Source organism: Argiope bruennichi, chromosome X1, assembly GCF_947563725.1.
Source record: "Argiope bruennichi chromosome X1, qqArgBrue1.1, whole genome shotgun sequence".
Lineage (NCBI taxonomy): Eukaryota > Metazoa > Arthropoda > Arachnida > Araneae > Araneidae > Argiope > Argiope bruennichi.
Genome location: NC_079162.1, coordinates 70,355,734 through 70,369,782, shown reverse-complemented (window position 1 = coordinate 70,369,782; position 14,049 = coordinate 70,355,734). Strand labels below are relative to the sequence as shown.

At 29.9% G+C, this 14,049-nt stretch overlaps 1 protein-coding gene across 1 annotated transcript in view; it reads left to right on the top strand.

Annotated features, from left to right (window-relative positions):
- LOC129959085 (uncharacterized) overlaps positions 1 to 14,049 on the top strand; it is a 55,583-nt gene that overhangs the window by 26,739 nt on the left and 14,795 nt on the right. Inside the window, exons 2-4 of the mRNA XM_056071893.1 lie at positions 3,612 to 3,856; positions 8,195 to 8,403; positions 11,384 to 11,539. Coding sequence (XP_055927868.1) covers positions 3,637 to 3,856; positions 8,195 to 8,403; positions 11,384 to 11,539 — 585 coding nt within the window. The 5' untranslated portion in view covers positions 3,612 to 3,636. The remainder of the gene's footprint in view (positions 1 to 3,611; positions 3,857 to 8,194; positions 8,404 to 11,383; positions 11,540 to 14,049) is intronic.

Genomic DNA, 14,049 nt, shown 5'->3' with positions numbered 1-14,049 from the left:
ATCTTTGAGGATATTCAACAGGCCATGCAATATAGATGTGTGTGCATCAATTTCAGTGAACAAAATCTTGAATACCTTCTGTAGTTTTTTTGACTATTGCTGTTCTTTTTTTTTTGTTGTTGTTGTTGTTGTTTGATTAACAAAGTGCTTTACATTGTTTTTTGTTATACTTTTTTTCTCCCTTAATGTATCTTATGCCTCTTTATCACTCATTTCTGACTGTGCTTTCCTATGTGATTATGATTCCATGGATAATCTTTACCTGCTTGACATGGAGTTCTAGGACATCCTCTTTATACGATTTGGTTTGCAAATATATGTTTTATAGTTAATAAAATATGTAAAATGTCACTAATAGTGTCAAATAAATATCACTATTTCAATATCTTATTCTTGCTCATGTATCATTTTTTATGAAGAATAATTTTGTTTTTAGCTCCAACTTATTTATTTAGTTAAATCTAATGAATGATTTATGTATTATGTTATCAGTTTTCCTGGTTTTATGATTTTCTCTCTATATTTAAAATGAAATCTCTTTTAATAATAAAGTAGAATGCATATTAGTACTTTACAGGCCTGACTGTTTGAAGTAGAGCGTCAAATTTTGGCATAAATATACATCAGAGAACAAAAATATGCACCTTGAATGGGTTTTTTTTTAAAGTTTTTGTTAGATTTTTAAATAATTAAAAATTAAATTAGACTGTAGTATTTTTCTGCAGTAAGTTTCAAAAATATTATTGCACAAAATTGATTTTTACACAGTTTTAAAATTTTAAAATTTACTTCTTTAATGTTTCTAATTTAATTGTTGTGCCACTTTTCCAGAATTTTGACAATTTTTTAAAAATATTTTTGCAATAAAATTTTTCACTATAGATTTCATTGCTGCAGTAATATTCAAACCATTTTTATTGTTTCATCAAATATTTAATCATACAGTTTTCTTCTATTGTTGAAAGCAACAGAAAAATTCTGTTTATTATCACCACAAGTTAAAGAAGAAATAAGCAATTGAGGTTACAATATAGTGAAATATGATGTAGAAGTAGAAGATTGATTATCTATGTAGTTTAATAGAATTATGGAACTTGACGCTATTAAGAAGGTTCATTTACATAATTAATAGAACAAATGTGAAGCTATTAAAATAGCATGGCTATAGTGTGATCACAGTTAAAAAAAAATTCTTTAAGGTAATCATTAACAAACCAATAACTATGCAAAAGAGATTTAGTTAAAATTAAACACTCTCAGTGTTGCCTACGAATTGGGTAGTTTTCAAAAGCAGTTAATATCCAAATAAAATGCAGGTTTTTTTCCCCCTTATATAAACTGATTTTTAATTTACATTGTCTTTTTTTTTTTCCGTTTTATCATTCATTTATTAGAGTAATACAACTACTTTATTTTAAGTTGGCAGTATTTTTAATTTCATAGTTTTCACATGCCTCTGACCATGACTTGCTTTGGTTTTCTTATGTAATGAAGAATATGTTACTCTTTTGATAGAAATATAATTGTTTTTAAAAATATGATAAACGCTCTTTTAGAACCATTTATTCTAATTTTCTGTGCAGTATTGTCTCATTGCACACAGAACTCTATACATTTTATTGCTTTCTCTATAATTAATGTAATACTGACTGCATTATCTGTTTCATTGTTGTATAGTGCTGCAAATATATTGGTGTACTGTAAATATACTGTTGCTTTAATACAGATAGATTGATATATAACTTTCAAGTTTTATTTATTATATGAAAAATTTGTATATTCTGTGCTTGGGTTCTGTAACTTAACACCTTTATTATATGCTGCTTATCTTTGCAATCAGCCAATAATTAGCTTTAGCCATGAGTATTAATTGAGAGCGCCAAATGCTTCATAATCTCAAAATTTCACTTAACTTCTGCTTCCACTCACTTCTTCATTTGTAAAGGATGATATAAGGAACAAAAATAAAGCTTTTCCTCATAGAATATCCATACTGAAATGCTGCATTTAAAAGCTGGCAATAAAGGAAAAATTTTAAAGGTGAATTTTAAAGCAGAATAAATAAAATATAACAAGCCTTTTAATTGGTTCTATTTTTATTGTTCCTGTTTTATTTTTATTCAAAGGATTGGATACCAACATTAATACAAACTTCACATCATTAGCACATGGATTTTAGTCCATTAAAAAAAATAAAAAAAATCAGATATAGTCTAAACATTTCTGGCAGCAAAAATGATCTGAAAAATATTTAAGACCTCACTTGGAGTCAATATATTATACTATACATAGTTCTTTTTATTTATTCCTTTATGAAGAAACTAGCTGATATACCTTTCATTGCGTGGGTTTAAACCTTTTAATGTATAACATTTTTAACATTAAAATTACTTGTGTATAAAATATAATATGCAAGTACTTTTTATTGTTGAAAATGTTTTCTAAATTAAAATTAGAATATCAGTTGAATCAGACAATTTTTAAGAACAACTAACACAGGATTTTCTCCATAAATTATTAATATTTGTTGTACTAGTACTGCAAATGTTGTTCACAATTTCCGAAGTATAAAAAAAGTTTTGAAGAAAATTTTGCATAAAAAGAAACCAAATCAGTAATTGTTTCCTTTTCAAGTTTTCTTTTAGAATTTTTCGTATTTGTTCTGGCAGCAATTTTTCTTATGTATTTTTGCTCTTCATCAATGAAAAAAAAAAATATATTTCATTTGATTGTGAAAGTTTTGCTATTTTAGCTTTCATCTGAATTTGATTAGTGGTTTTATGTTTTCTTTTAGTCATCACTACTTTAAAACCAATAAAAACGTTTCTCAGAAAATAGCATTAAAATAAGAGAAATTAAAAAATAATAATAAAGTTATTCCAAGTCTTACTGTTGCCTAGCAAAGGAGTACCTATATATTTCCTTATCTCAAAATTGGTTGTATTGAATTAAAAACAAAATGAATAACAGCTGAAGAAAGAAAAAAAAACAAACTTGCTCATAAATGAAATTGGTACTGTTTAAAAGATAAGACTTTGAATTTTAAGATAATATAAAAATATTTTTTTATGATAATTTGCATTGAAGTTACTGTGGGGGGGAGGCAAATTTTTAGACAATTTCTAATTAACTGAATATTTAATGTACATATTTAACTTTGAAAAGTTCATATTATTCTTCCTTTTGTCTTAAAAAATAACTGTGCAAAATTTAGTTAAATTCGGCCCATTTGTTTTGGAGGTGTGATGATGATTTTATTTATATTAATTAAATATTACATTTATTCTTTTTACCACCATTTACAGTTTGACTTTAAAACCTGTTAATATAAAAACATATTTGCTTTATTCTTCACATTTTCTGCATTACAATAAAATAGAAGATAGAAGGAATGATTTTGTATGCAAATTTGATACATTGGAATTTAAATATTCATTGGTTTTTAAAATTTTTCACAAAAGGCAGTGTAGAAATAAATTGAATAATACAAATATTTGGATTAACTTGTTTTTAGAATAAATTTGTTTCTATACCCTGTTTAATTTTATTTTTGACATATTTGTCGGATTAAAATTATCATTTATTAATCTGACAAATTTTTACTTTTTTAGATTGCTTTGTTCTACTGATGCAGACATGCGGAGCTTTTTCATTCAAAGCGAAACAAATTTATTCATTTATCGCTTAGAATTTTTTGAATTATCAGATATTAGGAAAATCATGAAGGATGCAGTAAAAAAATGCATTGAAGTTTGTACTCATTCTTTTATCATCAAACCTTACAGAAGTATTCTAACATCTTTAATGATGATTGCTGAAGATTTAAACAGTGGCTTTGAAAAAAAATATGTAAAAGGTACTACTTTGATTTAAGTGTGTTTTTGTAGTATATGAATTAATTTGTTTTCTTTAAAAAAAGCAGATAGAAACATATAATCTAAAATAAATTACTGGCTTTGTATCTCACCTAATGTAATAATATAGTAATAATTTTTAAATATTCTTAATTTTTTAAAGTTTCTATTTATATATAATTATTAAACAAGCTTTAAATTACATTTTTCTAAAAAGTACATAGAGGAAGACTTTAGGTTTAAAACTAATCTGATTAATACATATAATTTATTCATTTTTAATGCATGTATAAATAATTTAATACAATTCTTTGATAATATGGTTCTAAACCTTGTATTAAAACTTTGGGTGTTTAAATTTTTTAAATTGGTTTTTAAATTTGTTCTTATTTAATGTTGTTTTCTGTTGATATTGAAATCATTTATGCCCACTAACATTATTAGAGTATGTCCAATTTAATTAGATTGAGTTTAATTTGATTTCATTAATTTCAGTATTAATTAGATTTGGGTTTTTTTTTTATTAGTTAGAAAAATAGTGCATCAAAATGTGAGAGAAAACTGAATGTCTTACGATTTATTGTATGCATTAGATGTAGGCTTAAAAAATTCATATTCCAGTTTTTACATTTTATGCTTCAATGAACTGAGGAGTGTTGAGTAAAAACTTGAAAGATTTTTTTTTTAATTTTATTTTAATAGCTAGAAGTTGGTTAATAATGCATTTTTCTTATCCAGAAACTTTAAGAAAATGCGAACCCGGCATACAATATTGGATAATAAGTATATTAACATTGCAATGGGTGATAGAATACATGCACAGTTTATTTGTGATCATGATCGCATTATCCCTTGAATTGTTTTAATTTGATGAAGAAAGTCTGTGAAATTGGAATATGTCTATTTTACAGTTATTCATTTGTGATGATTGGGTAAACTAATAAAAAATAAAATGTATGGAATTATTTTCATGTTTCAAATTTAGTAATATGATCTGGGATTACAACATGCATTCACCATTGGTAAATCTTGAATGTACTTTAATGCTAACAAGATTATGGCTTAAATATCAAAGCTGGTAGCAGAAAGGAAATTATTGGATTGTTGTTTTTAGCATTATACTTTTCTAATTATATACGAAAAACAAAATGCTTGTATTTTGGGGGAAATTTTAATATATAATATTTAATTTCAAATATAAATTTTCATTGTAAGGAATATTCATTAAAAGAAACTAAATTATGTTAAAATATACTTGGTAATTTCGGATTTTTATAATTTTAAGTTCTTTCTATATTTATTTGGGTGTATTGATACCCCCTGTGGCTTTTCCTTTGCTATTATCTTAAGTATTAATTATTCAGAAAAATATGAATATTACAAGTCTTTCAGATGACTTAATAATTGCTATTACTAATAAATTAAATTCATTTAGTATTTTATCAGTTATTATTGTTTAACTGGAAGCTTATTGTTTACAGGACAGCATTAACATATTATAAATTTGTAAATCTAAATGTGATTAAAGTGTCAAATATACCAACAGTATTTAAAAGTGCTGTTAAAATCAGGCTAATATCTCTATCTTCTAAAATCAAGCTAATATCTTTTTTTTTTTTTTTTCCTTTACAGTATTCAAAAGAATACAAAAGACGTTGATTTGGTGGCAAGCAGTAAATATCATCTAAAAGCAAATATTAAAAATATTTAATTATTGATTAAATTAAGATATTTAAATTAATTGCATTCTAGGCTTATTTTGCATCAAAGCTTATGATACAAAAATAAAGTTGAAAAATGACTATAAAGTAATCCATTAAATAAAGGGTTAAAGGATGCAGTTATTAATAATGGATTTAAAATTAATGAATAGATGTGAAAAGGTTTAAAATCATTGCATTAAATGCAGAACTTATGCATAAAAGTATGTAGCTACTTGGAACAGTTGGCTAGAATATAGAATTATTTTATTATTGAAAAAAAAAATTGTATTCTCCGAATAACCTTATAAGTATTTCTAACTTAATTATTTGTTTTGTTAGTAGATATTTTTCTGTTCAAATATCATGCAAATCATATGTCTTTTTATTATTATTATTATATGCTAGTGAAAAATAAAATCCGAATTTGGGAAAGAGATTATTGAGGAATCTATAAATAATATTTCTTTCTCTTCCCTAGTCTGTCTAAAGCACTGATGAAAATTTTCATGCTATAATAACTTGTTAATTATGCTGTGACTAATCAAAGGCATGATAGACTACAGTGCTTGTCATGCTGTAAATGGTCTGATGAAATGTTAATAGTCTAAAAAATGAGTTTTGGCTGAAATTATGGTATGAATGTTAATATTGAATACCTGGTGGAAAATAGATAAATATCATTGTCAGTTGAATGAGATAGGAATATAGAGTTACCAGTGGAAATATTTGGTTTTTGCCCATTCACAAACAAAATAGATTTGGTTACTACATGTGCATATAAATGTTGACGAAGATTACAGCAATATGAATGATGGGGGGGGGGACAGCCATCTAGTATCTACTGTGTCTACCTCTATTAATGAAAGAAAAAATGGGTTGATCAATTGGAATATGGTGGAGAAACAAATCTGAGCAATTGTAAGTTTTAGAATCACACTGTAGAGTATTAGCAATTTTTCTTGAATTATAGCCTTCATGCCAGACCTCATTTTTCATGCTTTTGCATTTTTCTATACACCATGAAGGTATCTTCAAGGGTTCAGTGAAAGAGTTGATTGCCAAAGCTAAATGGAATATAGCTTTGTTCTCAGATGACGCATGATATTATTGATAATCCTGCAATGGTAAGAAGGATACCTCATGGAAGGCTGTTGTGGAATATTTTCCAGTGTATGTAAAGTGGGCCAAGTGTAGGTTTTTAGGATTTTTTTCTGCCTGCAGAATCTCTGCTTTGTTAAAGCATTCACCCACATATACAAAACAATACATCAGAATATTGGTGTAACTTGGGTTGTGATTGTTATATGACATTATTTCAGTTTTATGACTCAAATGTTTGAGAGCCAGTTCCACTGAAGATCTATCATGTATGCCTTGTTAACAGTTTATCCATCAATAATTAAAAACCATTCTAGTAAGTTAATTTGAAGGAGGTCTAACTCTATTGTTTTCCTCATCATCTAAGTATGGTTCCCAGACTGGAGACAGATTCCTGCAAAGGTTATCCTTATGACGTACTTAGTTTTCATGTAAAATTGTTGGGATGAAGCATCCATTTTGTTATGTTGCATGGCAGTTTGGAGAGAGGCATACTGACTCGGGTATTCTCTTCATTATCTGTTCACATTTGAACAAATGAAATCTCTCCTAAAATTGTCCTTGTGTAACTTCAAAATGGCATGGTAATGTAACCAAAGTTTATGCAACTCATTTTCCATGATTGGATAGTTGGAGCTTTGTTCCAGTATGGTACTGTGAGTCCCATACCATAATTGAAACTACAGATATTTAGAAAGACCAGTTCTTTATCATGATCACCATGTTTACCAGATTTATCCCTAAATGAGCAAGAGTAAGACAAAATTGGAAGGCGGTTTCTTTCCTTTCTCCTCCCAAGATTTCTATTGCTGATTTTACTATGCAAGTCATGAATAGCTACCCTGCAGTATATCTGGCTCTTGTGTGATTGATTGCATAGATAATTTTATTTCTGCATTTAGTGATCTGGTGTCGATAAGGATTTCTGAAGAATCATTTCAATTATAGAATATTATACAAATCATGATTCTTATATTTTTCACCTACGTTCTTGAAATTTTAATCACTTTTATACTATATGAATTTTTTTTTAACCAGTCTTATGCAATTCCTTTCTGATGTCTTGATTTTTCTTCCCATCAGTGTAATAATTCATACAAATAGTTAATTTGATTAAAAAATTGATTCTCATTCTTCCAAGTCTAATCACTGGCTTCTTTTAGATGGACATGAATGCATTATGTGGTTAAATGCATCAGATATTAACTTGCATTGTCCAATATATGTCATATAGTTTTGATATTAATGCTGAAGTCTTTGTTTAGAAAATTATTTGTTCATTATATAGTCTATGGCCTATTCTGACTTTTGCTGTCTTGCATTAACTTACATAGTTAAAATGATTTGCTGTAAAATTTTGTATTCTTGTCTTGTTTAATCATGTTTTACCCTCGTGTAGATAAGCATGATATATATTGCTTAAACTATTATAAATTTTTAGCATGAAATTTCAGCTCTAAAAGCCTGAAGAAATTAAATATTTACTCTGTGAAATATTTAGATTTTATTTTTTAAATATGTACTTTTCCTCCCCAACAGTTCCATTTGCAGCTGTTTTAAAATTTGTTGAGGAACGCGCATTTCCACTTAAATTCGGATATGTTGAAGTACCTCTAGATTCATTAAAACACCTACTTGCTGTAGTTTTTGAAGAAATTCTCACGCAAGGACTAAATCAAATCAGAGCCTCTGACTGTATGCAAGAATTAAGAGATCCTCGAATATGGTATATGCATAAAGAAATTAAAGTGAGTTCAATTTAATATTGCTCATTATTATTCCATAACGGTTTTTGAACTTTATTTTCATTTTTTTAGCTGTTTTTACCTTATAATCAAATCCTGGAAGCTTGAATTAAAAAAAATGATCAAATGTATATAGTTTATGGGAGAGGGGATAAAGCTTCACCACAAAGTATACTGTGATACAAAATTATCTTTTTGGATGTTGTCAAATGAGTTTTTAAATTTTGAAAACTTTCATTTGCTTATAAGTGAAATGCTTGGATTTCAGAATAGAGAAAAGGAAAGGAGAGCTGTTAAAAGTGATTATACCTTCCAATTTGCAGGAATAGTAATGTATAAATTGAGATGGAAATCATTCTGCTCTCCCAGAAACGAATTTTTTTATGCATATTTAAGGGGGGGGGTGATTGAGGAAGAGACAGATGATAAAAAGCATTATGTGATAACCATTCCTGCCTCTACCAAGATAGGTAATATTGAATTTGTTTTAAGCTCCTCTTTTATTTTGAATATTCAAAAGCACATATTAGGTGAGACTACTTGATAAACTTATTTAAAAATTTGGAATCAGCAATTTAGACTAAATATTGTATTACATCTTAACAGAGATCTTCCCTTTTCCAATTCACTTATACTGTGATTGATTTGCATGTCTTTTTATGTTCTTTTTGCTACATTTATGAGTAAATCTTGAAAATTACTTTAATGAATGATATACAAACTGCCTTATAATAGAGATTTATCAATTCAAAAGTGATAAGATGGATGGATGGATGGATGAATGAATGAATAAGAGGATTTTAAATGCAGCATTTTTCTTTTTCAACTAAAAAAAAACTGCCTTTTTATATGTACAGTGCCGGCATTTTAAAATTTGTAGAATGGTTAAGTCCGATCAACCTAAAATCACATAGAATTAGAACTGGAAAATGATTTGTGGATGTAGTTGTTTGCTCAAAAAAGCATCAGAGATGATAGGACACCATGTATGTGGATATGCTTTTCAATACTAAATGTATATTATTTGGAATAATAGAAGTAAAAGAAGAAATTAAAAGTTCCTTGTAAGAGTTGAAATTTTAAGTTGCACATCTCAGCTAGATTGATTTTGAAGATGTGAATTTCTCAGGTAGTTACAATAATGCAGACAAATATTCTTCATTTCTACTAATAACCAAGATATACTAATAACCAATATATAATAACTAATAACCAAGATATACTAATAACCAATATTTTAATATAAACCCAGAATAAGTGATCAAAATGTAATACTAAGGACCACTACACTAATCCACTGCTGATCAAATATGATATCTCACAAATCTCATAACTCAGGTTGCAACCATCCATTCATTGGCATTATGTTAATTTCTTTTTTTATGAAGCTCAACTTGTTCCATGAACAGCACAAAAATAGATAAAGATATCCATAATTCTCTGTTGTAGAAATCATAGTGCATAAACAACCTATGATGTATAATTATGTGCCTTGATGGCTCTGTACTACACATGGCATAATTATGTGCTCGATGCATTTCATTTATGTTAAGAACCTTCCAGACACTAGAGTGAAAATTCCTGACATTGTATATTTTCATTTTCCCAATTGAGCTTAGAATGTTCTTTTCATGGCATACCATATTCTTCTCAATATTTGTAGTCAGTGCTAATAAAGAGAATTTGCATTGAGTTATGCATTAACCACAAATCCCTCTTCAGCTCCTATCGGGTACTAATGCTCCTGAAACCACTGCATACAGTACTAGTGTTACGGCATGGCATGCAAGACCACCACCTATAACAATTATGATCTTGTACATTCGAATGCTGTAACCTGTTGAGAGCAGTTGCACAAAATAAAGCCTTAATAACTATAACGCCATCCGTATCCTACTACTATACATCCATTTTTAATTGACGATAACAACTAGCTTCCTCTATTCGTTTGGAAACAATAATTGTGATATTGTTTTAGTAACTGACCTTCTTCGCTTATTGTGTTTCTAACTCTATTAATTAATTGTGAGCATATATTCTTTTATTTTTTCTTTTTGTGTGCTGTCACATTTGTTTCAAGTTTGAACAACCTTATGTTTTGTATATTTTGATTTCAGCATTTTTTCCTTCAATAGACAGCACTTTTAATATAGGTTTTATGTTATTTTTCCTGCAACTGAATTTAGGATTGTGCTTTTATTAATTAATAAAAACCTTGGAAAAATCTTTAATTTCTTTGATATTTTTGTGGTTCATGAAAAGTTCAAAAACCTTCAAATTCATCAGCTACTATCCTTCTACTTTGTTGAATAATTAAAATTAAGCTGTTGTCTTTCTTGTCCATTCTTCCTTTCAAATCAGTTTGTAAATAAAAGAAAAGTATTTCTTTATTGGGATCTATTGAAATTTGTGATGTCCATTGGTAACAACTTTTTGTTGGTGTTTGTGTGTTTGTGTGTGTGTGTGTGTGTGCGTGCGTGCGTGCGTGCGTGCGCCATTATAATTTAAGGAATAAGAGTAATTTTGATATGTTCAACAATGCTTTCTCCTTTTACATTCTTTAAAATTGAAATTATTATTTGATTTTGTGCGTGCGTGTGTGTGAATATTGCTGTTTTACTTCTTTATATTGAAATAAAATAGTTCCTCTTAATTAAATGATTTAGTTAGTCTGCTTATTTTACAATCTTAAGGAATTTTTGTTGTACTTTAGGAAGGTGTATACAACTTTTGGTATTGATATGATGTTAATTATTTATTATCTCATAATAAATGCAAAAATTTCTAATTTATGAATTTAAGTCTCGATTTAGGATACTTTTGTATCAACTGATTTTATAAGAGCAAAATTTCAGCAAATATAAAATAACTAATCTAGAATAGTTAATGTTTTGTTCCATTGAAATCTATATTGAAATATTTTAGTGTATGTACTTCTATATCTTAAATAATGAATCATTTATTTCTTACATTAATTTTTTAGCGTTTATTCAGAGCTAATGTGAAATCTTCTCTCTTGATGTCAAATAACACTCTAACAGAAAAAAATTTGGATAAAGAAAGTGATAATTTCCCATTATGCATGGCCAATTTACACAATTTACTTCGTAGTAATCATAGACTACAGCACACTTCAAGAGTAAGTATAACATATTTATAATTCTGTCTTTCAGATATTCATCATTGTATATAAAGTATTTTGATAAATATTGCAAATGCAAATATTTTTTCATTATCATTTTTTTAATGTTTTAATCTCATTATCTACTGCATCGTAACTGAAATATTTGAGAAGATTAAAGAAAAAAAAAAAAAAAAAAAAAAAGATCAAATTATCAAACACTGGCAAAAAGTTTGCCTTGACAACCAATTTTATACAATGTAATATTTCCAATTAAGTAAATTAGTTAAGTAAAAAAGTAGATTTTCCAGCATAAACCAGAATAACTAGCAATTGCCATGGCTCAGGTCGGCAGAGCATCTTATTTAAGATTGGTTGGTCTGTGGTTCAAATTGCAGTCACTGTGTTCTATCCATAGGCTTCTTTAGGTGAATACAGGTGTCCCAATTCCGAAGTTCCCAGGGATCTATACTCCATTTACGTTCACTTTCCTCTACGCCTTTTACTGTCCGCTTGATCCTTCCATCTCTCGACGGCAAGCTAGGAAGCTCTCCATGAGAAGCTGTTGCCGCTCTGTTTGCTTCTTGCTTCTCATGGACAGCCAAAAACCCCACGTGTTGGCCGTGCGTGGCGACCTATTAGACGGGCGGTGCACTGTGGTCCCCGGTGTATCAATCGGTCTGTAGATATCAACCCGAGTTGTTAGTCTGCTAGGGATCAAGCGAAAGGGTCACTCCTTGGGCTTGGCGTAAGAGTGGTCACTGTTCCCGGGAGTGACTCCCAGCGTATAGGTACTAGTTAGCATTAAAGTAAGTGCTGAGGCTAGGAACATCTAAAGCCAGTTACTGCCATCCCTTGTAGGGCTCCGTGGAGGGCGATGCCGCTGAATCTGAATCCTTTATAATGTCGTATGGGCAAAACCAAACCGGCTCCCTTCAGTTTGCAACAAAAGAATCATACTTTCTCTTTAATACATTTTGATAAATTTTTTATCATGAAACGCGTTTCTACAAACAACGAGACCTTTCATAATGTTTTACCTTTTCTCGTTGAAAAGGCTATTACTGGAACACTTAGTACTGTATCATCGACTCGGAAACTACGATCTGGTGATTTGCTTGTGGAAGTGAGTTCCCGAAAGCAATCATAACAAATACTGAAACTGAAAGCATTGGGAACAATATCTGTAAGCGTAAGTGCTCACGCTACATTAAATTCTTCAAAAGGTGTTATAAAGTGTGGCGAGTTGTTTAATGATTCCATTGAAAAAATTACTGCGGAACTGAAACCCGAAAGAGTAACTCATGTACACCGTATAACTATCCGGTGGAATGGACAGCTCCTTCCTACTAAGCACTTCATTCTCACGTTTAACAATCCTAAATTACCTGAATCTGTGAAAGTCGGCTATATGAAATTGGCTGTTAGGACATATATCCCAAACCCACCCCGATGTTACCAATGCCAACGCTTTGGGCATTCTAAATCCAGCTGCCGCGGGACTCTCACCTGTGCCCGCTGTGAAGAAAAAGGCAATGACAACCAACAGTGTTCTGCACCGGAAAAGTGCGTGAATTGCGATGGTAACCACAGTTCCTTTTCTCGATCTTGCCCTCGTTGGACATTGGAAAAGTAGATTGTATCGGTTAAATTCAAGGAAGATATTCCATACCATGAGGCAGGCGAAAAGTACTTGCTTACGATGCCAACACCAGGCGTGACTTACGCATCTATTGCCAAAAAACAATTTTGTGCAAATTGTGTGCAGAATATGCCCAGAACTAAACCTCTACCAAAAGTAACTGATACAGATTCTGAAAATTCTATAACTAGTGCTTCTGAACCCAGTAAACCGGAAAAGCATCAACGCAAAGTAAAACCGAACAAAGCATTAAAGCTTAAGATTTCAAAACGTGGCATCCTTCAAAATGATCTTCATCAAAAAATGAAAAAGTCAACTTTGCATAACTCAATAGCTCTGGGACTTGCTAGTCAGGGCTAAAGTCTACAAGGACTTAACATCTATCTTTGGTGGCGTGCCCAAAAGTCCCTATAGCATTTCTCTTCATCCATCTGAAGAGGATGATAATGACTTCCAAATGAGTTGCAACTTATCGCCAACTCCATCTAATGTTCCTACCGTTGCTTATAAAACACACGCTTCTTAATGGGTTTTTGTCTTTCTTGGAATTGTAGTGGCATTCGTACCAAATTAAATTAAATTAGGACAATTCTTAACAAATTTCATCCCGCTTGCCTCTGCCTTCAAGAAACATTCTTGAAGACAAACATGCCACTTAAATTACGTGGATACAATACCATTCGGAAAGATGCAGAAAACGGCTCGCATAATTCTGGTTGCGTCTGCATTCTAACTTCCAATTACTTTCCGAGCACACCTCTCTCACTCCATACTGATGTGCAAGCTGTGGCTGTTCAAGTGCATGCACGAACATTAACTACAGTCTGCTGTATCTATTTACCGCCTAATGTTTCTGTTAGTCAACAAGATCTTGACAATTTAGTGG